At 46.2% G+C, this 26,451-nt stretch overlaps 1 protein-coding gene across 1 annotated transcript; it reads right to left on the bottom strand.

Moving 5' to 3' along the window:
• Positions 1-7,077: 7,077 nt before the first annotated feature.
• itfg2 (integrin alpha FG-GAP repeat containing 2) lies at positions 7,078-26,331 on the bottom strand. The gene is made up of 12 exons (XM_036517948.1): positions 25,949-26,331; positions 25,320-25,415; positions 25,118-25,159; positions 24,619-24,796; positions 23,559-23,698; positions 23,122-23,270; positions 22,359-22,453; positions 20,624-20,677; positions 16,548-16,639; positions 15,669-15,786; positions 13,741-13,914; positions 7,078-7,213 (listed from the first exon to the last, which is right to left on the bottom strand). The coding sequence occupies exons 1-12, from the start codon at positions 26,042-26,044 to the stop codon at positions 7,137-7,139; spliced, it is 1,311 nt and encodes a 436-aa protein (XP_036373841.1). The 5' UTR covers positions 26,045-26,331; the 3' UTR covers positions 7,078-7,136.
• Between the last annotated feature and the right edge of the window lie 120 nt (positions 26,332-26,451).

Genomic DNA, 26,451 nt, shown 5'->3' with positions numbered 1-26,451 from the left:
CCCCCCCCCCCCCGGGGGACATCAATCACTCTGGTCTGGGACTCCACTCAGTCCCAAGGCCCTTCTAGATGTTGGTATGAATAAATCTCTCTTTTCATCTAGAGAGCATATCTATTCCGTCACGTGGCCTGTCTGAGGTAATTAACATTGACTTCATGTGTTTATTGATTTAGTCGTATAGAGCGCTCCTGTGCAGAGTTGAGACGTGTCTACGGCCTGTGACTTAGCTTGTCACGTCTTTTTGTCATAGCTTCTGTTCTGCCAGAAAACGGCTCCATAATTCTCTAAAACCCTCCACACCATGTGCCACACTTACTTACAGGAGTATTTTCAGGTGTTAGGATGACCAATGAGCTCTCATTCCTGCTCACGGAGATGGTACACTATTCTGCTATACTCTCTACACACATGCTGTGGGCTACGTAGCTATCTGACATTCTTTCCATAAAGATTAACCATTCATATATAACATTACTGTGACAACTTTTTATCTTATGTCACGCTACAATGCAATGCAAAAACAGACAACTATAACTAGAAAATATTTCTCATTACTAGATTATTTATCACAAAATAAGATTTTTTTTCTTGATTTTGTAAAATGTTTGAACCCTGTGTTGGAAGTGGTAAACCACATTTTTTTTAGTTGAGATAACACTTAAGAAAATTAATCTTGTTCATTCCTAGATAAATAATTTCTGAATGAGAAATATGAAAATTATTTTTTGCAGTGTACACCTATGGACAGCAAAAGAAACAAGTGTCTGAAAGGAGTAATTTTGTGTGTTTTTCTGAACAGTATTTTCTCTGCTTAATAAAATATGTATTCTGGCTAAACATTTTGCCTTGTCATACTTGTAACAGGTTGTATTAGGAGACAAATCATCAAGACCTTGTGAATTCCAAAATATGTGTAACCTACTGTAAATTTTTATGCTCATCACATCACAATTCATCAGGAAAAATAGTGCAGCTATGGGTATGGGAGGGGTTCACTATACCTATACAGGTGAGGGATTGCTTCACATTATTTGTGCAGCTCACTGTGCAAAATAACTATATAATATTGTCTGGAGGGATCCAATGGATTGCAGGAGCCATCTATTCTATTTAAAAGCCTCACTTGTTTCTGTGGATGCTCTCATTGCTGTGCTGCTCTGACATCCTTGTGCCCTGTGCTGGTATCGGGCTATAAAAAGCCAGTTTTCGTGTTTCTGTAGAAGCAGCAGATGTTCCCACAGTGAGTTGGGCCTTGAGGGATGACCCTGTGACCATCCCAGTGCAGCGGCCTGTCCCCCTCTTTCCTCAGACCCCCACTCCTATCAGAGAGAGGCCAGATTCCCACTGTCACACCCACAGGCTCCAGGTGTTCCTCTCTGTGACAGTATGAACAGCTTCGTATCAACTCTCATATGTAATATCTGGGGTAATATACGTTATTTCTAAAGACCTTAAGGATGACTTTGACTTTCAGTTTACGGTTATTAACATTTTAGGAAACATACTATTAATAGGTATGTCAGACAGAACAGAAAAGAAATGTATTGTATTTTTATCTTAATACATGCAATTTTACTGCACAGGTATAGCAGTGTGCTGTCCAATGGTCCCCCAGCAAGGAAATGTCTGAGCACATTTAATTCCTGTAAAGATCACAGGGGTTTTTTGCCCCTCTCTGTTCACATGAGAACATTTCCATTTGTCCCGAGAGCCTCCCACGCTGCCGTGCTTAAAAACTCGAGCCTCAAGAGAGCATTAGACTTGTCATGTCAAACAGCAGCAGACATCACGTACCTCTGGAGTGCAACATCACACTGCCTTTCTCATCAGCCCCTCAAAACGTCCCCGGCTTGTCACAGCCTCCCATTTAAAGCGTCAGTATAACACTGTGATTTCCTGCAGGGAATACTACATAGTATGATGCATGTATATATATAGCATACATATACATAGCATGATGCGTGTGTGTGTGTGAGTGTATACGTACACACACTGTTTCAGCTGTAGTGCCACTGTCGGTAATCTCAGAATACATTTGAATGCCTGCGGGGATCTTCTGGCTTGATACACACGTCACATTAAGTCACAGTTCAGACAGCTCGGCTTCTTGCCACACGGGGACAAGAGTCATCACCCAGGCGGAGCTTATGGTGTCGCTTATGACTCCAGCGACTCTGTCGTGTGAGGGGCGTTTAACCCCGCTTCTGTGCCTACCCCCCTTACTTGTCTGAGTACGGAAGGGAAACGCGGCCTCTCCCCTCGGACTCCGCCGGCCTTCTCGCTTACAGGTGAGAAGAAACTCGAGCCGTGGCAGACGGCGCGGCAGGAGGCGCCGTCTCGGACGCTGAAGAAGAAAAAAACCTACTTGAGAATAAAGGCCTCCAGACCGTATGTGTGCACAGAATAATCTGTTTGTACGCTCTCAGCATGCGACTGAGGAGCTTCACTCATCGTAACGGTGACATCATCCCCTGCATCCCCCGGCATCAGTGTTTGAGTCGCCTGCGTGGGATGCCTGGGTCTTTCAGCAAAGCGGCCAGAAAGCTTGTACTGGACAGTGCTGTATGTGCATGTGGAATATGTGTGCTCAAGTCAGCGGCAGTATGGCATAGTGGTAAGGTGCAGGGCTTGTAACCAAAAGGTTGCTGGTTTGATTCCCCACTGAGGCACTGCTGATATACCCTTGGGTAAGGTACTTATCCCACAATTGTCTCAGTAAATATCCAGCTGCATAAATTCATAACATTGTAAAATATGTAAGTTGCTCTGGATAAGGGCATCTGCTAAATGACCGTAATGTAATGTAAGTTCCAACTCATGACCATAGATTCATGCGTGTACATAAAACATTGAAAATGCAGGCTGTCTTTCACATTTTCCATATTTCATCTGCAGTTATGACTCTGCTGGGAATTCATTGAGACATCAGAGACCCAGAGAATGGGAATATAAAACTTATTCCTGTACAGGCCGTGCCCCTTTACATTGTGATTGACAATTTTTCCCAGGCTAGAGCTGTAACAATAATTATTGGACCCCTCCCACACACACACACAAACATAGCCACACACATGCATCCTCCGTCTTTTTATGTTGTAGCATGTCCCATGTCCCGACCCAGGGGTGATGCTTTGTTTGGCCAGACTGGAGAAGATTGCGATTTCTTGTTTTGCATGCCCTGATGATGCACAACAGATTAGACTGACTAATGCGGCCAGCCCTCCCCTGAGCACCGGGACATCGCGGTGTCTTCCCTGCGCCGAGCGGAACAGGCGTGGGGGGGAATATTAATGGGGCCGGCCCCTCTCGGTCACACAGAGGAACAGGCGATGAATGCACAGCGTGAAATGGAGGTAGAGAGGAAAATCCCGGGGGGGGACTCCCGCCGGAGCGCAGAGCGGCAGGGTGTCTTCCTGGAGACTGAGAGATTGACGACCGATGCTTCTGTGAAGCTCACCAGCTGTTTTTTAGAGTGCGCACTTCACCAGATCCCAATGACTCCTTTGAGAAGGTGCATGCTTTGCCATAGCTCACTGGTTGCTTTCAGAAGTGCACACTTCACCACAGATGCATCGTTACTTCTGAGAGAGCACACTTTACCACAGCTGAATGACTCCTTCAAGAGGTGCACACTTCACCACAGCTATGCCATCACTTCTTAGAGTGCACACTTCCCCATAGCTCACAGACTATTTCCTGAAGTCGGAGGAGCATGGAGTGCACACTCCACAACTCACTGGCCACTGTGGAAAACAACCAGGGTAAAAATAAAACCCAATTCAAATTCCTAAGGCACTGATACTTTGTAAAGTGCAAAACAGATTGCGGTCATACTGCATTAAATGACCATGATTATTGGAAAAGCCATTTGTGTCATTCATCAAACCCACTTCTTCAGGGCATTATACGTGATGAAATGGTGAAGTATTAAGCTTGACACTAGTGGAATTGGATGCCATTAATCAGCTGCATCAATCGCAAAGTGCAGCGGAATTGGATATGAAGCCGGCCTCACATAAAAGCACCACTCAAAGGTTGTAAAATTGCATGGGTTGACACTAAGGATTAGTATTTCTCATGTTAATTGAGGAACACTGAAGTGTGAGTCAAGTTGCTGCAAAGTGGAGCATCTGCTCACCAAAGGTACCTACCACACATATTGTAACAAGAAACCTAACTGTAACATTAACACATGTACATGGTACCTCACTGGTATGTATTTGTAACTGTCTATGAGGGTATCACTGTGACATTCATTTGTGAATTCTATTTTTTATTTGTAAACAGAAAAATGTGAGTTTGGGGCTGGGATCAGCCAAGAGACAAGGGTGTTTGCTAACATGGTCAGGTGACTACTTGATCATTACATTACATTATTGAGTAAGAGAGGAGTCAGAGATCGTCATATCATTTATAAATAATTATATGTGGCAACTTGGTCACACTTAATAACATCACGATTTAGCTGTTTTATTACATTACTTACATATGCATTACTTACATATTGCAAGCAATTATTGTGGAACTGTTATGCATTAGCTGGGTAATTACATTAAGGGTTAAAATTAATTTTGAGTTGACACAGAGTTAACAGTTTGACTTAGGCCAGGTCAGGATCAAGACCAGGGGGGAAAACAAGGGTGATTCAAATAACTTGTATAATTACAGAAACTGCACAAGTCTTACACATTCTTTACTAAGTGGTTTGTTGGTGCTATGCAACAATGAAAATAAAGATTCCTCTGAATGAATCCGTACTATAGTAATGGTGAGGAATAAAACATACATATTTATAAAATAATAATTTATTATACTTTAATATAAGGCATTACCTTAGTTGAATTCCATTTGGAATTAATACAAGCAATTAGTGTATTAATATATACCAATTTCTTTTGGCTAAAATATGATTTATCTTACAAAATTTGTCTTTAACAATATAGTTTGCATCTAGTCTTTCATGAAGTCGGGCTGAAAGCCTGGAGGAGTATTTCATTTTCGTGCCGTCACTGACAGTATATCCAGGCTCTTATGACAGGGCCACGGCTCCAGAGGAGTGCTCCGCTTTCTCGCATCTTTCTTTTTTCCCCCCTATGCTTACGCAAGTCCCACCCCGGCACTCCACGGGAGTGCGTCCGATGGCATCTCGCTCCCCTTGGCTCCGCGGAGCGGCAGAGTGACACACTTCTGTCCCATTACCCGGGATCGCGGGAGGTAAGCGCTCAGAAACGTGCTCCCGCTGCCGCGTGGGACGGCCGAACTGGGCTGTATTCCTGCATGTGTCCTTACAAAGGGGGTGAAAGCCTTGGCTGGCTGCTGCCAGAGAGTGTACTCTTGGGTGGCTATTTCCCAGGGTCAGGCCGTTTTATATTAAATTAGTGCTAAGGACTGGCTGGAAAAGTATAAGGGCAAAGGTCACCTCCAGAGAACATCCATCACACTCGAGGCTTTATTTTATAAAGGGGAAGCCTTTGCTGTCTTTGTGGGAAAAAATGTAAAAATCTTGTGCCCAAAACGGATGGCCCTTCATGCCCCTCCTGCATCCACACGCCCCCCTCTCTCTCACTCTTTCTCACAAACACACACACACACACACACACACACACACACACTGATCTCCACAAACAACAGAGGTTGAGAGCAGCAGATTCCTTCCAGGACAGCAGTAGCTACAGAAATAGGACACAGTGAATGACTACAGGACTGGTCAGTGTTTACTCAAGCCTGCAGAAGCTCACAGGTCCTGGGAACCAGAATGACGAGCTGTCAGTGAACTACGTCCCTGATCAGTAAGGATGAGAACAAGCAGTCAGACCTGACAGGGTGGGCAGACACATTGACCAAAACATTGGCTCAAAATCAACCCAGTTCAAAAAAAGCCCTCCCAGAAACAATGTGTTGTCAGCTCCATATACTGGTCTCACATCCAGCCTGAGGAACCCCACAGACACAGAACATTAGTAGCTTGGCACCCAGGAGCCACCTGCTTGATGGCATTGAACATTACCCATTTGTACATCTGGATATTTTCAGTCAGTTCAACTTAGGTACCTCACCAGGGAATGAAACATCCAACGTTCTGGGTCTGAGTCCACTCCCCTAACCACTACCCCACGTGGCTGCCAGCCCCTCTCATTTGGCCTCACCCTCTCTGAATACCCTCCCAGGAACCATGAACCCAGGACCTCACAGCCCTGCTGGGATACTACGGCACACTGCGCAGACCCGACGTGCAAACAAAGCGGTGAGAGGATCCAGACGCAGCTGAACCCGGGGTTCTGGCCCGCCAAAGCGCAGGCTGTATCTAAATCTCTCTGCGTAAACCTCCCCTCTGCTCTGCACCGCAGGCCAGGGGCTTCTCATCCATAATACATGCACAGCAGGGAGGCAGAAATAACCCAGCGATCTGACACCCCCGCAGCGGAACCCCCTGATTAATACCGGCACAAACAGAGCAGCTGATTCCTCCGCTGACCTCAAAAGCACACGTTCTGCTGTTCGGCTTCTGTTTATTTTCAGTACAATACTGACTGTGGGCCCCGGAGGAAGGATTCCTACAACCAAGTCACAGCGGTGGTTAACTGCAAGTGCTCAGCAACATTAAAAATGCTGTCCCGAAAAGTTTGTTTTGGTATTATTAGTAGAGAATTTTAAAAATAAGGTCTTTAAGGGCAAAATCCACCTTCTCCATCTTGTAGCTACAGATAGGAAAATTATTCTTGGCAGTGGCTACTCCTTGGCAGTATTATGAGAGCATTACTGAACCAGGCTTTCCGTCATCAAATCACTGGCAATGTGTGGTGAAGCCCTACTCTTGTTACAACACAGCCCTCTAAGAAAGAGAAACAGAGACACGGACCACTGACCACATAGATTTTTCGTTTTCTCCAGTCAGGCTGCAGTGATTCACTGTTCCCAGACCAGCACAGCCCCCGAGATTCAAGAAGAACAACTGCTGAGTCACAGAAGCAGATGGTCCCAGGACCATCCAAGACAAAATCAAGACACGCTCTTTCAACATCAGACGCAGTAATCAAATGAAAACAAGCACAGGGCCCAGCAAGAGGGAAAGCGGGACTTTATTGGCATGGTCTGTACACAGAGGGCAGAGAGAGAGAGAGCGACGGAGGGTGACGTCAGTCCGACGCGGCCGGCGTGTCCCCGTACAGCACGTCCCGGACCAGCTCCGCCACGGCCTGCGTGTCCTCAGGGTCTGTTAGGAGACAAACAATGTCATGCCACGCTGGAGACAACACTGGGCCCCTGATCGGGAGGTTGCTGGACGGGATCCCATGTAGGAGCTGTTGAGAGAAAGACTGTATGGCTGCTCTAACCTTCAGGCAAAGTGCTTTACCCAGACTGCCTCAGGACAAAACCCAGCAGTATAAATGTGCTTCAGAATGTGGCCAATTTGGGTGAGAGCATAACCAAAATGAATATCCCTAGGAATACGACTCCATAAATAAATGTTTTATAAGGCTTACCATTGATCTTCCGCCAGCATTGATTTTCACCTCACTTCAGAGCTCATTCAGACCATGCCAGCCCCTTCATCACAGGGTATCAGCGTATTAACTGGCAGCTATTGATATTTTTCCTTACTTTGTTCCTCCTTATTTAACAATTTGATATGTTGGGGATTTTCTCCACAACAGGCTGTAAATACATAACACTTTGCAAAGAACTGTTGTTGCTTCTTCCTCTGCTACCCCACTGCTGCAGCTATTGGTGTACATTGATTCAGCTTCCAGAAGCTATTCATGCAGATATAATTGATTATGCAAAGGACCCAAACTCCCTAATAGCATAACCCAACTGCATGTCTTACCCCTTCATTAAAGTCAGCATTCTAGGGTAAACAGCAAAAGCTGGGCTTGCTGCACTTGACTAATGATATCACCTGACAGCATGGGCCGGGAAAATTCACAGACTGTCAACAGCTTAAATCAGACGTGGCGAACCTCATAACACACAGCAATGCTCCATTAGCCGTCAGAGAGCTCCAGAGAGCTTTTACGTCACCGCCTCCCCCCTCCTCTTGTCCAGACTGTTATCACCACGGCTTTGTGAAGATGGAGCATGCTGCCACCTGGACAGACTGACAATATAGATGGAAAACGGCCTAAAAATATACTGAAGGGCTTTGCTTCTAAAAGCGTGTGCTTTTTTTTGCTGTTATTCTTGTAGGTTTTTGTGTAACAGTGGATCCTTCAGCCCTCTTCACAGAACTGCTGTGAAAGGCCTGCCTGTTTGTGATTGTGAGGGTGGGAGAGGTCTGATTTAGAGTGGAATCTGAGTATGTGAAACCCCAGATGTGGCACCGGTGCTCACACACAGCTGACAGGTTGTACAGGTCGCTCCCTCCCCTCTAACCCCGGGCTTTCAGAGCCGCGGTGCCCTGTAACGAGTCAGGCAAAAGCACTTAGGAATCAGGGTGAGGAGAAACGGCAGGTGCAGCGACTGAATAATTGAGACCCCCTCGTGGGGCACCGAGCTGGAATTTCATTAAGAGGGTCCACACTGGTAAGGTGAGAGGTAGGATCGATACTTCGCTAGTGTTTGTGTGAGATACGGGTTGAGCTAGAGAGCTGCAGCTTAGCTTTAAAAAAAAAGTGAATCAATCACATTATTCACTTCTAAAAGTGCCTGGCCCACAGTGCCATGCTTATTTGCCACACGATAGACAGTCAGACCCAAACATGTTCAGCTGAAACGCTTGTGCTAGGCTACAAAGCATACAATTTCACACCATCCACATTCTGTTACACATTTACACTAAGGCAATTGAAGTCATTTATCATGCTCCTGGATGCAACAACAGTTCGCCGACATAGACTCAAGCCTACTGCCTTATGGTCCACAGTCCCATGCTCCGTGTTTTACGTCACAGAATGTTCCGGTAGAGACTGCAGATGCTGGGCAGCAGATGTGCCCCGAGGGCAGTTTCCACAACAAACCCTAGTTACGTAAAATGGAAAACAGGGAGTTAAGGCATGACGACACTCCTTGAATTTTTTGGCGCAGAAAAATGGCTGCCGGTACGAGCAGACGCCAGCATACAGTATGGCTGCCGGGTTGCTCTTGGACCATGAGTCACATTTAGACAGTCAGAGCCGTGAGAATCAGTGGGCTGTGCATGTGTGTGTGCGCGCGTGTCTGTGTGTGTGACCTTGATGAGAACACACAGCAATGCGCTGCTGACCAGCCTGCCTGGAGGGGTGTGGAGTCACGTGTTCGCGGCACAAAGGTCCGTCTGATACACAGTCACACTGCCGTGCCTCCCGTGCTAATACACAGCCAGGAGGGCACTGCTTACCGACTCGGCCACAACTCACTGATTATACGCAGAAAAGCCACTCGCTGACTGAACACTGCAAACGTGCTCTCGACAAAAACAAAAAGAAAAAAAAAAACAAGGAGAGGAAAATAACACACATGGAGAGAGGATGTCGATCGTTCCGGAGGAGAACAAGAGGCAGAGAGCCATGGCAACCAGGACCCATGGGATTTACGAACCACCATTTTCCCAATCTGCCACGCACGCACGGCTGATGGCCAGCTCACTCAGACGGCTCGCTCCCCCGGTGCGGGGTGGCAGCAGCTGTGGAGGCCGTTTATAGACGAGCTCCTGAGCCCATGAGTGAGGACCCAGAGTGCCACCAGAAGGGACGGTCCCAGTCCACTCTGTTACCCAGGTGGTAAAATTAAGGCCATCACAGGAGACCCCTCACATCCCGCCTATCACCTGTTTGACCTGTTGCCCTCTGGACGGCGCTTCAGGTCAATCAAGTCCCACACCACCAGACTAACCAATAGCTTCTTCCCCTGGGCCATACGGACTGCTAACAAGCACTGAGCCCCCCCACCCAACCCTCTACCTCAATACAAGTGTGCAATGCCACTGTGCACTTTAAGTAGTTTTTAAAAGGCCATATTATTGCACAAGTTTTTCTTTATATTTAAAATGTGTCTTCTTTTTAAATTTGTATTTTATTGTATTCATTGTATTTTATTGTATATTATCCCCCCCCTGCCCTGAGAGACCACCACGGCTTTGCTTTCTAAACATGTCGCTCTACATTTCTCACACCTGTTTTGCTCCTCAACGTACCCTTGTGCTTTCACCGCCCAATCACAACCCAGTTAAGCTGTTCCTACTGGAGTTGAGCACTGTATGTATGCAATGACACAGGTGAAGACATTGGACAAGCTTGTGATGTAACTGAAATACTTCCATCATGCTTTGCTTGCATTTGATTGAAAATGCACACAAGCGGAGGAGAAGGACATAAGGGTACGGTTTGCTGTTTAAAAGCCATTAGAAAAGACTGTTATCATTGTTAGCAATAGTGTCCATTTGACCTTTGACATGGGTATATGAGGTCACAGTTACTAGCTTGTGGGCTGAAGACAAAATTCAGCACAGGCTTGAGGGTTCAGTAATTAGCAAAGGCAATTTGTTTCCTTCTGGTCTTGGTGAGCTGAGAGCCTTGAAATCATCAGCAAATACAAAGACAGTTACCTAAAAATGGAACTCAGCCAACAAGCTGTAAAAGGTTACGCAATCTTTCATATATCGATGGAGAGTGCAGAGCTCTCCCAGTCATCATCTAAACTACAAATACAGGCCAAATCATACTGCAACGTACATTGCGATTTAGAGTAGAGAAGACTACAGTAACTCTGTTCCAAACATATTTAACTTTGGATTTTTGAATTTAAAAATTCAACATTAGTTGCATATACAAGAGAGACTTGATTGTGATTTTTCTGTATTTTGGTATTTAAATTTGGATTTTTATATCAGAAAAAAATGGATTTTAAAATCAATTAACAGCCTTAAGACTGGAATGAGTATCAACTGTGATTAAGAATTCTCAATGGACAGTGAAATCACTCAAATCCAAAAGCAGGTTCGGGTGGAATGCAAACAATATAAACCTAATTATTTCCTGTCAATTGCACAGCGCTCTGACGTTGACGCTGTCTAACACGAAATGGATCAACAGCTTGTCTCCCGTGCAGCCGGAGCAGTGGTCTTTAATTCAAGGACTGTCACCCTCAGGTTGCTACTCCATCTGTCACAATCTGAAAGGCCGTCCCGCACAGAGGGGACATCACAGCGGAAAACACACACGCACGCGCGCATGCGTACATACACACACACACACACACACACCAGAATGCCAGCATCAAAGAGACAGAGACAGGCACAAGCCCAACAGAACCCAATCCTCTAAGGCCCCAGACCCACACATGTAGCGCAATACAATCATTAAGGGATACATATGCACACACGCAGGACGTAACCTCTGAAGGTTACAGGAACACAGCAGAACACTATACATGAGGCGCACGCACACACACACACACACACACACACACACAGGTACACACATGCACACACAGTGAGCAGCAGCCATTACAGAGGGTGAGGAAGCAGAGTCTGCTTTGCATGGTATCCTTTGGCTGCCATAATGCCACTCAATGCCCTGGGCCTCTATGGGTCACAGTGCCCTGCCCCAGCCTACAGACAACACAGGGAGGAAGTGAAGCAGGCAGAGGGAGAGGTGAGGAGGGTAACAGAAAGAAGGTGGGGCAGACGGAGGACGTGTTTCCAAGATGGAGGGAGGGAGAGGCAGGGACAGAGAGAGAGAAAAAGAGAGAGAGGCAGAGGAAGAGGGGGAGAAAGGGAGGGAGAGAGAGAGAGGGAGGGAGAGAGTGGTAGAGGAATAGAGTGAGACAGAGAGGGAGGGAGAGAATGAGGCACAGAGAGTGAGACAGAGAGAGAGAGAGAGAGAGAGAGAGAGAGAAAGAGAGTGGTAGAGGAAGAAGGGAGAGAGAGGGGGAGGAGAGAGAGAGAGGTAAAGAGAGGATGAGAGAGGGAGGGAGAGCGTGCGGATATAGCGCACACCAGGACACACATGCTCTTTCCCATGTATACACACGAGCACAGCCCTCCCTCCCACTGCACAGAGAGACACAGAGACACTGAGATGGAAAATCACATGCCAGGCAGAAAAGGTCAGCATGCAACATCCCAAAGCAGAAGATGTCACATGCAGTTGAGTCAGACGACGGCAGAAGCACCTGCACTAAGCACTGCAGATGCACACATACATGTCCTTTAATACGGTTTGTGATCGGTGTGATTGTGGCTTCCCAGATGCCTGGACGCAGACAGAATGAGACAGATGCAGAGAGCTAGAAACCCATCTGCATTGTGCGTATGTCTCCTCCTGCTTAGGCAGCAGCGTGTCCAGGTGTGTGTGTGTGTGTGTGTGTGTGTGTGGGTGGCTTTCTCACGCCTCTCGCTCTGATTGAGATCGCTCATCACTTCCACCCGGCAGCCAGATAATACTACTCCTTTTCAGTTTTTGTTCAAAACTCAAGGTTTCAGCACTATTGATTTTCCCACTCCAGCTCCAGCACAACGCACACAGGACTGACAAGTTTATCCGGTCCCCATTTCTGTAAACCTAACAACTGAGGACTGCAGAAACCACCGGGGGGACACACGGCTACCGCTACGCCCCTCCTCCCCACCGAATTTCAGCGGCTTTGCGCTAATCGCCCTCTCTCAGTGCCTGAGGCGTCATCCATTAAGGCTTCATTCACGGTAACTGGAGACACAGGTGTCATACGCTGGCAACAGTAGCTGCAGGTTTATTATAATACTTGAGCCACTCCCTGAATCTCAGTGGATCTATGCTCATCAGTGCCTTTGCCGTCTGTTATTGTGAACACCTGCCAGTCTTGGCCACTGTGAATGAATGGCACTTGACTCACTTATTGAGGGGAAAACACATCTCCCTGTGGCGTGAGCTGTATAGGTCCAGAAACCACAAAATTATGGTATCTGTAAACATGTAAACATGAATTATATTTAGATTTTGTGGCCTCTCTATGAATATGCCTCTCGCTCCCAGTCTGAGAGACCCCATGGCAACACTGTGGACATACCCTTCTCACCCAGTCTGACAGTCTTTAGTTTCACTATGAATATTTCCTTCTCCCTGTCTGAGAGACCCCATGGCAGCACTACGGACATACCCCTCTCTCCCAGGCTGAGAGAGTCTGCAGTTTCACTATAAATATGCCAGTCACGCCTGTGCATCACTCTGTGGAAGGAGCCACAGCCAGATTTACATGCATTTATTAGAGCAGAGGACAGCCTGGTCCTCAAGATTTTTCAAAGAACATATTAATCCTTTTTCCCTCCGCATCTTTTAAAGCGGTTTAAGGTTTTGTGGGCGTTTATGCGTGGTAGTGTGTGTGTGTGTGTGTGTGTGTGTGTGTGTGTTTGTGTGTGAAGGCCTGCATTAATATAAGACAGGGAATCCCTCTTCCACTCATTGAATTCCACCTCAATCCCCAGCTCCTAACACCTTCTAGCTCTACCTCTTGCTGTTTATTTTACTTTTAGCATTGTGATGTATTTTTGATTATGTGTTCTAGTGACTGATGCATGGTAGTACACTTGGCTTCTATTGCTTAGTCAGATTGCACAAGTTACCTTGTGGCAGGGTTTGAATAGTGTTACGCACACACTCACTGGCCTGGGAGTGTCGTTAGCCTGGTCTGAATGGATACACTTATGTTCTATTGTGCTGGAAGTGGCTCTGGATAACAGTATCTGCTAAATAACTGTAATGCACATAATGTAATGAATGACCTAGCACATTTAAGTCATAGCAGATAAATAAATAGCATTCGGGAAGGAGGAAGACTCGGACTCACCCATGCCAAGGCGCTCCATCAGGCCCCTGTACTCCGGCCTCTCCTCTAGCACCCTCAGCAGGTTGGTGGGCTCCATGCGCTCCAGCTCCACCCTCCAGTACACGTAGATCTTGTGGTTGAAGCCCACGTAGACCAGGCACGGGCTGTCCTTGCCATCCTTACAGGTGTACTGACCTGTACCGGACACAGCAGCGCAGGACACCACAGCACTGACATTACAGCACACAGAGAAACAAGGTACTGACCCTCCAACATGGAGAATCAAAGCACTGACCCTACAGCATTGAGAATCACAGCACTGACACAACAGCACAGAGAACCAAGGCAATGAAACCACAAGTAAAACATATCAAACACAGAATGGGATCTTCTAATAAATGGGAAAACGTTACTATTGACAAATAGGCCATTTTTGCCGTCGCATTGTACATGCTCCATTTCTGACTGTAGAAACATTATTAATGCGAATTCCTAATTTAGGTCCGCGGTACCCCCCTGGCTGACTTAATACACGACTTTCCCCGGGAGTCGCTGATTTCGCGGTAACCGCGACGCCGGGCTAATGCACTCTAATTAGCGCTCGGCGGCAGGGAGGAAGCGCAGGCAGGACGTGTTTAACGAGGGGCCCCTGCATTTGCATGCCCACCAGAGAGGGAGAGAGAGGGAAAGAGAGGGAGAGAGGGAAAGAGGGAGAGAGAGGGCCGCGCGGACGCTGCTCTTGCTTGGGGCAGGCAGGGCACCACAGCGACGCGGCCACCTCCCTCGCTTCTCCCCTTCACTTCATTTACCCTCTTATTCCATTTACAGAGAGACCTCTCTCATCAGGAGTGCCGGAGAGCCACGCTGGCAGTCACAGCCAGCGCAGAGAGAGAAAGAGAGAGAGAAAGAGAGAGAGAGAGAGAGAGAGAGACGGACAGGGAGGAGTGAAAAAGAGAGACCGAGAGCTTTTATCAGAATTACCATTTCCTCTTATTACTATCATAGCTATCAGCATTGCAAATATGTGCTTTATGTAGTGCCCACTGCTCATCTGTTTTAACGTGTGAATGTATTGCTGTATGCTTTGACAACACAAAGAGACAGAGAGAGATCCATTTACCTAAATGTCGGGCATTTTGCTGTGTTACATTCTAATGCAAATCCCGATGGTTTGCTGATATTTACTGTTGTACTTCAGGCCAATAAAGCATTTTGAATTCAATGGAATTGGGAGGGACAGAGAGAGAAAGAGATAACAGACAGAGACAGAGAATGAAAGATGGAGCGGGGGGTTAGAATCAGGCTGAAGGAAAGACAGAGCTACTGAGCATGAACTGAAAGACTAGCAGAAGGAGAGATTAGGAGAGCTAGAGCAGTAACGTAATAACGTACAAGAAAAGTATGCCATTGGAGGGTGAGCAGGAGACAGGGATGGACAGATAAGACGAGAGAGAGCATTAACCGAAGCAGAGAGAGGGGAGGAGTGCGGGAGATGGGTGAAGAGAGGCTCCGGTGGTGGTTGATGTTTCCGAGTCTCCCTTGCATTAGAGAGCGGCTTCCGTAAATAAACACGCTAACATGATACGTCTCTAAATGAATTCGTTGCAAGCAGAGTTCAGAAGACTGCGCAATAAGAGCCCTCTCCCTCAGGGTGCAGACAGAGCCTTCAGTGGCCTGCATCACTACGACTCAAGCCCCATACTGCCACCTAGTGGTGAGTCTTCAGGCCCATTCAGTTACCTCCTCATGGGTCCAATCAGGGCTGCCTAGTGACATTCTCTGACATCTCCTCACTGCCCAGAAAGAGGGCAGGACACCACAGCAATAGTAACATCTGCTTAGTGAGATGGTCATGGTGTACACATCTTATATGGGTTTACTTACAAGCTTTCATTTTTATTATATAAAAGTACGGCAAACCAGCAATGGATTTCAGGGAGGTTTCTCACCTGCACAAAAGGCGTTGACGTTCTCGTCGAACTGAAACCTCACAACCATGCGGTTGTGATCGATGATGTAGGTCTGGCCATCCCAGGCACAAGCCACCACCTCTTCTCTCCCATCACCCTTACAGACAGTCACACACATCGTCTATGTATTACTTTTTTGTTAAGTTAATAGGCAAAAGAAGCACAAATCAAGTAGGTCCATTTTGTTGTTGGTATAACACTTTGGTCAGGAAGTGAATACATCTGTCAGTACTTCAACCCCCTAGCTGTTGTTTTTGTGTTTCTCCCTGTCTGTTGGTGTCGTCCATGTGCTTTTGTTTACAGTTCCCATGTGTTCCGGCCCTGCCCCGCTCTCCGCCCTGTCCCCGCCCACCTGATTTCCAGATCGCCTCCAACTGCCTGCCTGCTCACCTGTATCCCATCAGCCCAGCCCTATTTATACCCTGCTTTTCTCTGTCTTGTTGCTTGTTTGTTCCAGCGTGACAACATTATAATACTTCTAAATATCAATGTTAAAACCTGTCATTAACTCAAACATGAACATACCACCAGAACATTTTTAAAACAGTGATTTCTGAATTATTTCACATTCTTAAACTGGAGTGTCCATCTTTTCACTGACTGTAAAATTACTTCCATACCTGTTTGCTCAAAAAGACTGCTTTAAAAAAAAAAATTATAATTAACGGTTGGCAATGCATTTATATGTACCACAAAGGTATAAATAGGCCGTTAATCCAAAGTGTGACTGTTAAATCCATACTGTTACAGAGTCAGCGAGTCAGTGACAGTTAGCAGGTGGGTGAAGGCAGGGGCTGGGTGTAATTTAAGCTCAGATGCAGTGGGAGAGTGGCAGCTGGATCAGAGGCAGAGACTTACTGTGACGTCCAGCTTCTGCAGGGCAAACAGCTGGTGGTCCACCTGCACTGACCACAGTAGCTGTTCCGAGCTGTCCATCAGTTTCAGGGTACCTGCGGCCCACATGCACACAACACACACACACACACACACAGGACAGGGAACAGATGACATTCAAACAGTGCAGTCATTTTCACATCATGTTAATATCCACCTTGTTCAACTTACTATCCCATTGAAAGGTGAAAGGCTGTCATGTTTGTTACTACATCTGCACCTTTCACCGACGGCACAGGTGTATCAACAAACAACAGTAATGGCAATAGCTCACAAAAAGAGATGTTAATTCATTACTTTGTCTTACGTGCTGGGCAGAGACCCTTTTCCAGGGTGACATACATAAATTTCAGGTAACTATCCTGACATAAAACCGAATATTCTACACAAGCATTGCAGGTGAAATACCACTGGCAAATTTAAAATAACAGCAGCCTGAGAAATGAATCATCACCCATTTAGTTATAGAACCAATTCCTTACAACTTTACCACATACAAAATGAGCAGCTGCATTAAAAAAATTGTTCCTATAATACTGAACCTCTGATGCCTCTGGCTTTATTGGGTTGAGACAGAACTACAACCACCCCCACTCCCCTTAATAATACACCCTGTCTGCTTGAGAGCAGGCTGACACATGAAACACCCCATCAAAGTTTGATTTGCAGTGAATAGGGAGGTCTCTGCTCTGATCCAATCACTCCCCAGGAGCAGAGAGGAGAACAACAGCAGATATCAAGATGAAAAGAGAAAATCAATCCCATCTCACACCTGAGTCCGGCACAGAGGGCAGTGACACAGATGAAGAAGGGGAGCCTGCCATATACACGCACGTGCACACACGCACACACACGCACACACACACACACACACACACACACACACACACCCCCAAACCTGCGTGTATGTACACACACACACACACAAACACACGCAGGTGCACATTTATATACATGCACACATATACACATACTGACCCCATGGCCAGTACTACTCTCCTACTACTGGGTTTCTACCAAAGACTGCACTTTGGGATCAAGCCATAGCTAACCCCAGCACACAGCAATTTGAAATTACACTGGACCCGGGTTTTCTTACACTTTTTGCAAGAGCCTCTTGAACATATATATGCTGTGAGTACTTATTCATTTTATTTACATGAACTGCGGTATCTTTTGTGCAAGCATGCCCAATCATAACTTCTACTCATGACGGCCAAAGACAATGGAAGCCATAACCCAGGGAAAGGAGAAGCTGTAGCACCAAGCACCTGCAGAAAAGCTGCCTCACCAAGCTCTTTTTCTCATGACCCAGAACCACTCTGCTTTTAATGCTTATGTATGAAAAGGTCTCATTTACATAAGGAGCTCTTACCAATTAGTAATTATATAGTGTACAGTCTGTACGTACTGAAAGTTACACGACATAGTTGAAGTACTGCCACCTTCTCACCAAGTCTCTTATACAGACTTTATTTTCATATCAAGGTTAAAAAACAGAATTGGAAAACGAGGGAATATCTGACCGCGTACATCGATGAAATTAATATCCTGAAATGTAGGGAAATTATTGGAAAAGCAGAATACGAACAGTTCTGTTTCCGGATGAGTACCTGAGCGAGGTCACTGCGGTGACAATCTCCCTCGATTCATCGCTTTGATTCTAATTGGTTCTCACCAGCATGTCAAAGCATGTCCAAGTGTATAATTACTACAGTGCCTGTGATAGCAGCGGCTCTTCACACTGCTAATCACATCACTTCTCTCCCCCCCCCTTCAGAAATCAATTGTCTACTCATTATCTCATTGAGCACCGGGAAACATCTGCGCGAATCTTCACGAAGCAGTCCAGACAGCTAAGCACTGCAGCTGAAGGTAGAGTGAACACGAGAATCTGTTCAATGAATAAAGCACCTTCCATTATCTGTCCACAATCTCTACCGTGTACCTGCGTACTCTCCCAACTGCATTTACATTTACATTACAGTTATTAATTTGACAGATTCCTTTATCTAAGGCAACAAATGAAGCAGAGCACAACAGGAGAAGAACGGGTGAAGCACTGCGGCCGTTTTGCAGTTTTTGAGCATCCACACTTCAGTCAAAGTGGAGAGATAAGCATTTATTGAGCCAAATAAGCCGTATGATACCTAGACTGTCAGATAATGACAGCCTTAGGTGAACACTGGGGAATGTCCCTACTCTTTGCTTAAGCCCTACTTTGAATACCACAGTGAATATAGATCTTGTCATGTAATGTCTCTAACAAAGGAGTATCTATAGCTGTTGTATAATCCTCTTGTCCCTACACTGTCGTGTTTTTTTTGGGTTCAATCTAGAGGGAAGGATGCCCCTGCTGGCATACCTACATCACTGCCAGCAACACTCCAGTTTTCCAAGGTTTCCAATCCAAGTAGCACCCAGGACCACTGCTTGTTCGGCTTTAGCACAACACAGCCGGAACCAAGCTAGCATGAGTGAGGGCTAAAACTCACGGCTTTTTAAATCAATTGCAACCTTCTAGAACTATAGACGCTGACGTCACACTGAGAATGGCACATACACACGTAACTGCCTGGACTTCATCTGCAATCCAGTGCTGATGTTTCCTTGAAAAAAGAAGGCCCCATACTGCCTCCATCTATCACTGAATGTTTGCAGGGGTCTGCAGTGGGGCCATGGTCCTTTTCCCCTTTCTTTTGACCTCAGCATGAACACAGACACAGCATAGTTACACACCATGCCAGTTCTGCCCACACCTCAACTGTAAGTGAGCCAAGCTAGGTAACAGCAGGACTGAGGACTTAGCTAACATGGGTGTGTATGACCAAAAGAAGATTATGTAAAAGCACCCAGAATATGAACTGCTTGAGCGAACATCATTCTAATTACAACAGAAAATGGGTGCTGGCTGCTGCCATTTGCCAAGTGAAAAAGTGATTTAATACCACTCCACAATATATATTGCTGCTTATCACAAGTGCAAAACTCATACGCTGGTGCTGCGGCTCATTTCGAATCTGACTCATTCTAAGTGTGTCAGGAGGGCGTCCAGGCGGTAAGCCAAATTTTCTTTATTACACAAACATTTACCACTACGCTAGTGTTTACTGTGGCTCAATCAAGCAGCCTCTCCTAACTGTCAAACTGGCTGCTCAGTGCACACCGGGAGGGACGTGAACCCCAGTCATTATGTGGGTTTCCAGACGTCAGCATACAGTGGTGTAAACGTTCTGGGTACCACCGAGCCCTGGAGCACCGAGAAGGACCAGGGGCTGCTGGGGCACAGTGCAGGACAGTGCTATCGGAGTTCCAGCCAATCAGGCACTTAATTAAAGAACCATACGGATCCCCACAGGTGACCCGTTCAAGCCACTTATCCTGCCCCCCCTCTTTCTACTCCAAGCACCCCGTTGCTCCCCCTGCCCTGCTAATTACCATTTTAAAGCTCTTAGGGAAATGGTGACGGGAGCGTCGGCTAAATAAAGGCCTGCGTCTCCTCCTCCCACAGCCTGCCCCCTCTCTCTATGCCCTCCAGCTGACAGAGCTGCTTATTATTGTCCCCGCTCCCTGGATGAAAGCGACAGACTCAGCTTTTCACTGATCCCGCACAGACGCGCGGGGGACGCTCGGCGCGGTTCAAAGAGGGAGAAAAGCACACAAAGCCGTGGATATCGACAGACCAGACTGGGCAACCGGTTGGCTCTGAAGCCCCAGGCTGTAGTCTTTTCCTTACTGTTTAAAAATGGTATGTCATGTTATTAATGGTTGCCCAGTCTATTTTATTGATAGCACACAAAGCCATGTATATCAACAAACTAGACTGAGCAACCAGTTGGCTCTGAAGCTCCAGGCTGTAGACTTTTCCTTTCTGGGTAGAAATGTATGTCATCTTATTAAAAAGATAAGAATTCCAGTGACAGATCCCAATTAGGACTTATGATGCCAGGTTCCCTCTTGACTAGAACATACTCATCTGGATTGTGGATTAGCAGCAGGGACTAAGTGCCTGTTTCACACTGGCTGACCTTGATACTTACCGTCTAAGGTGCAGAGGGCAAACAGGCCGCACTTGGAGGAGTCATCTTTGGAACCTGCAACGTAAAACAGGGTAACCTCCATCTGTCATAACATGCCCTTTGATCTACATTTTGCAAGTGCTAATAATATGCGGTGTGTGAACGTGTGCGTGGGGTACGCATTCATGTGTGAATGAGCGAGTGTGTGTGTGTGTGTGTGTGCATGCATTAGACTGCATAATGCAAGCTCAATGCCATTGTGCGTCTGTCTCCCCGCACCTGTGGAAAAGCCCTCAGTTCCTGTGTCTCCTCATCAGCTCCTTCTCTCCCAGGCTCCTTTCATCCCGCTCACACTCATCAGAGTGGCGGCCTTTCACCCCCCCCCCGTGCCACCTCTTTGACCTGCCCACACCTGGGCCTCTGTTTATGGCAGACACCTCCAGCAGCACATAGGAGGAAAGACTCTCTATCTCTCTCTGGCTGTGTGCTGAAAGTGGCTACCTTTGTTACTCAATGCCATGCTGAAGGATGGAAGCTGCAAACTTGCGCAGAATGGGGCTGCTGTATTTTGAATAGGTGCATGTATAAAGCCACCACTGCAAGTGCATCGTGTGAAAACACATGAAACGCTCCAAGACACAGCTGAGGCCCAAAAGGGGGAGAGAAAAATCAAAGAGTGGCACTTTATATTGAACCCATTAATAGGTGAAATGCTTCCTTCCAAATTGTCTCAAATTTCAAGACCCCCCCCAGTTCTGAGAAAGATGAAAACATTCTGTCTGCCTGATTGATATTCTAACATAAAAAGTAATGCATCACTGTATCGCACCCTGGGAGCTCAGCTCCTGCCTCAAAGGGAGCGAGGCAACTCCTGCTAAAAGACTGTGCATTAGGCAAACCTTCCTACTCTGAGGTGCCTTTATCAACGGAACTTTTCAAAATGTGTGTATTATAAAAGTTTCTTCTGAGAATATACTCTGAGTGCATGTATTCAGAACTCTCAGGTATTCATGAAATCGCCTTCATGTAAATGTGGTCTTCGTGTTTTAACAAAAGCCTTTTTAGTGCAGTACTCCGTGTGTTCCCGATCCAGGATGGTCACGTTCCTTTCATAAGGAAAACACCTTGGTATTGCAGAGATCCATTTTTCTCATCACTTCTTTCCCATCCACCAATGCATAAGAAGTTTCCCTGGTTAATGCAGCCTCAATCCTCTGACTGCTTAGATTTCAAACCCTGCATTGGACCTATCCTCTGTCTCCAGGAGATAAAAGGGAAAACCAGACAATTTAAATGAAACTATCCATTTTCAGGGAAGGGCTTAAGAAAGTGCAGGGCTCCTGAGTCAGCAGCCATGAGCCTGTGGTGTTAATCTAACACCTCGGTATTTGCCAGGCCTGAAACATCAACAATCTGGTGGTGCTGGGTGCTGAACACAGATACTGTATATACTGTCGAGGAGGCGGGGACAGGGGAGATGGCACCACGTCACAGAAGACCGCCCCACCCCCCATACACACACACACCCCTTTTCAAGGAAAGAATGGACATCCCTACAGCCAATCGAAGGGAGAACAAGGCCAGTAAAGGGTAGACCCTTTCCCAACACTGTTGTTGCAGAGTGGTTATGGGCACATCTCAAAAGTGCATATTTCATAACCTGATGTCATACTTATATACCAGGGCTAATGAAGCCCTGGATTCACTTGTGACAGCACTCCTCTGGCTATCTCTTTTTCCTTTGCCCATACAGTACCTCTGCTAATGCTGCCGATCAGGTGGGTGGAGACATTCTTGTTATGGATGCGGCCAGTCGTCAAGTGGAGAATGACATCTCTGGAGGGCCCCTCACTGTGAGACACACACAGGAGTGGCATACAGCAACACAAACTGATGCAAGCAGTAGGTACGCATATTAAAGGCGACACGCTCAGAAAGTCCAAACACAGTGCACACAAGAAACAGCATTACTACCTCAGCAAAAAAACAAGAATGACAGCTGACTCCACTTCTATGTCTTTCAAGATGCAGAACAATATAAAACAAATTGCCCTTTTTGACTATTTTGGTGTAGCAGAAGCAATAGAGATGAAGAGGTCTCAGAGTCGCCCACAATCTTGCTTAAAACCTAATAATACCGCATTCCACACACGCACATAAACCCAGAAAATATGCCCTCTATATTTACTCATATTCTCTATAAGAAAAATGACTGATTGAAAGAAATCAGTTGTAGCTTTTTTTTTTTACTAGATAAATACAAAATGGGGCCACTTTTAACTTCAAACAACACATCCCATACTTTCCTAACAAATTCTTTTTAAACAAATCCTTTAGAAAACATACAAGCTGTTCTTTTCAGTTTTAGTGTTCAAAATAAGACTATAATCAACTTATCTGACCAAAAGAAAATACACTTTTCTCTGATGAATCATGGTTTTGTTAAAATTTAAACAGTTTGAATAAATACGGTGGGCAGTGAATACATATATGGCCATCAAACATCAATCAATCCTCACCCTCCAGGAGTGGTTGGGGTCCCCTCCCCTGGCCCAGTGGTGCCCTCTTGTGTCCATGAACACAGCAGAATGGCATAGCCGCAGCCTGGCTGAGACACCATCAACTCCGGCTCCCCCTCCGGCCCTGGATTCACAGACAGACTGTCCACCTGGGTGAGTGGAGAAAGAGAGAGAGGGAGGGGATATACACAGTTGGGGGGGGGGGGGGGGGGTGAGAGGAAGTGAGGGCAAGAGAGAGCAAGGAGAGAGGGAGAAGAATGAAGTGAGTAGGAGAATGGCTCATCCCCATAATGTCATGAGCTTTTTATGCATTACATTACATGCATTTGGCAGACGCTCTTATCCTGAGCAACAGTGTCAGACCAGGCTTACAGCACTCCCAGACCAGTGAAAGCATACTGGACATTAAATGTGTTTTGGAAACAGAGGGGGTGTACCTGTCCCTCCAGCAGCCATTTCTTCAGCAGCACCAGCTGTCCTGTGGACAGATCTGTGGAGTCAGGAGGCTCCTCCCAGCGGAAAGCTCGCACCACGCGGTCAGTATACCCAACCACCAGCTCGTTGCTCCCGTCTCCGTCTACCCAGCCGGGAACACAGCAACGCATGTACCCACACACAAACATCAACAAGATTCATGCTAGGAACGATTGTTTCACAGTGTTATTAATGCCTTGAACAGCTTTCACAAGGATTCCTGGTGGAGTTTTTGATTGAGTGTTCAAGTACAGGCTTGATACAGCGCCAGACACACTCTAGATTACAGGCAAACTGATCAGCCTAGACGGGCTGAAGGACACATTCTCCTCATTTTCTCTTAACTTCTTATTTTTTTATGACAGCCATCATGTCTACTTTGTTTGCACTGGGTGAGTTTCAGCCCAAAAGAAACTCATTACACTAGATTACAATCATTTAGCAGTTGTTTTTCCCCAGAGCAACATACATGGGTCATACAATTTTAGCCATTTTTATAGCTAAACAGTTACTGAGGCACTTCTGGGTAAAGTACCTTGCCCAACGGTACAACAGCAGTATCCCAGTGGGGGAATCAAACCAGCAAATTTTCAATTACCCTGCTGCCCCTTCACACTCAAAGGCTGCTGGAAAGGCTATCTGAAAAAGGTAAAGGCCATGCAGAGTTGCCCCTGCTTAATGAATGGACTAGCAGCATCACTGCAAAGATCAGATGGACACAGTGCGCCCTCTGGAATTCTTCTGTGTCATTACAGCCATGTAATCCGACGTCGATCCACAGGTTTCTAATGCCTCTTCTAGCTCAGGCCCTGCTAACTCATCTGCAGCTATATATTTAGATAACTTCTATAAATCCTTCAAGACTGTATGTGCAAGAGGAGTAGACAGTACTTCTTTATTACATAAATAAACCTTCCTCTTACAGGTCTCCTGGACAGACTAATGCCATGTTTTCAGTGAATCTCAGAAATCTACAGCTGTATAGTTAGACAAAGACAATTGAGGATAAATGGAAAAACTTACCAATATCACTGATAAGGATCACCTTGGTGTTGGCGGGGATGTGTTGTGTGAAGCACGGCCTCTGATCATCCCAAAACAGCGCCTCCTGCTGGCTGGAGGAGTCAGACTTAGCTGTAGCAGTTGAGGTCAGGTCAAATAGGTGGAACCAGCCCTCTGCCCCCACTGCTACCACAAAGTTCTGAAAGCCAGAGGGAGGGGTGGGAGGAGACAACAGGTTTACAACAAGGCAGTAGGTGGTGCAGAGGCATAGAAGGTAGAGTACAACATAAGAAGAAAGAGATGTACAGGGTGAGTATGTGTCATGTAGGGTGTGTCTTGTTTTGTTTCTTTTCCTTAAACTGCACGCTTCAGGAAAATGGGTAATTTTCTTTTGATACTTTTGAGAAAGATAACATGCACACCCACCCTTACAATCATCGGTAGGTGCAGGGCATAAAACTCTTATTTTTGTTCCCAGTCAGTTAAGCTGTCTGTTAATTTATTACCCAGACTCACTCACCTTTCCTTTATTGCAGATGTCTCCCACTCCTACACAGGTGAGCTACACACGAAATAATATTCAATATGAATATACTTGATTTTCAGAACAAGGTCAAAGGCATAACATTTCTTTCATAGCGTAACACCAGGCACGACTTTCTAAAACACCTTTATTTTATACCGTCACGTAGTGTCCGAAAATGTCCAACGTAGATACTCACCATCCCAACGCATGAGCGCGTGATCCAGGGTTTCGATTCATCGTTCTTGTACACGTAGAGTTTTCCACTCGTGTCGCCCACCACCAGCTCATTCAGCTAGAGATGGGAACAAAGAGAGACACTGATGCGTGACGAAGCCCCGTCTCCACGGTTTTATTCATCACACTTACAGTACACACGAAGGGCACAGCAGCCAAGATGCGTGCCTATATTCAGTTCATTTACTGAGCGCGTATGTGTCGTGCTGTCTGATATCTTAATACGTCTTTTGACTGCGGGAGAGTGCCTGTTGAGTCAGGTCTGCGATTGTAAAGGTAACAACGTCATTCAAAACCAGGGGACTATAGCAGGACATGTGAAAGGTACTACATAACAGACACCGTGGGTGGGATGTATCGCTTCCTGCTCTTGAGTAAATGATTGTCCCCGACCCTCCTACAGCGTACTTGATGTCGAGGGTGGGGGGTTACAGTGACTAGCTCGGGCACTGTGAGTAAGCAAGCATTGATGCTTTACTTAATACTATGCGTAATCGATGTCGTCAAGCCACAGACAGCCAGGGTAATGTACAAGACAACTAGCTAACATACGATCATTCATAACACATAGAAAACATCAGATCCTTTTACCGAGTCATTGTCCGCGTCTCCCAAACATATCGCATGCGGAAACAGCGTTCCCGAGAAATCAAGACTGACACGCTGTACAAAGCTCAGGGATCGCATCGTTTTGGTACTCTTTAACTAGCCAAGGTGGTTGCCTGACCGGCTAGCAAGCTAGCAGGGCACTGTAGCTGTACGAAGCTACTGTTAGCTAGCTAGCCGGGTAGCATTTTTGGCGAAAAGTGATTCGCTGATAGCTAGCAATCCAATTAACAGGCCATGTTTATCAAGGCCGCTAGAGCCACAGTTTCAAAGCAACCTTAGCGTAAATGAAAATTTCGCTGAAATAGTTTGTGCATGATTCTAAAACTGAGCTGCAGCACTAGCCGACGAAACACGGCGCTGACAGTCACGTGTCACACGTAAACATTGTACGTCACTACAACTGTAAGGCGACTCAGGCAGGACATTCCCTGTTTTTTAAAGATGAAGAACGCGAAGATACTGCCCCATAGCGATTACATTCTAGC

The sequence above is a fragment of the Megalops cyprinoides genome, chromosome 23 (assembly GCF_013368585.1).
Source record: "Megalops cyprinoides isolate fMegCyp1 chromosome 23, fMegCyp1.pri, whole genome shotgun sequence".
In the NCBI taxonomy this organism is placed as follows: domain Eukaryota; kingdom Metazoa; phylum Chordata; class Actinopteri; order Elopiformes; family Megalopidae; genus Megalops; species Megalops cyprinoides.
Note: the sequence above shows the minus strand (reverse complement) of the source record. Positions and strands in the feature narration are given on the sequence as shown.

Coding starts and splice junctions, on each gene's coding strand:
- itfg2 (XM_036517948.1), bottom strand. CDS start 26,044: ATGCGATCCCTGAGCTTTGTACAGCGTGTCAGTCTTGATTTCTCGGGA. Junction 20,678..22,358: donor GATCGGCAGCATTAGCAGAG/GTACTGTATGGG, acceptor TTTACGTTGCAG/GTTCCAAAGATGACTCCTCC. Junction 7,214..13,740: donor GATGGAGCGCCTTGGCATGG/GTGAGTCCGAGT, acceptor GTCTCCTAACAG/ACCCTGAGGACACGCAGGCC.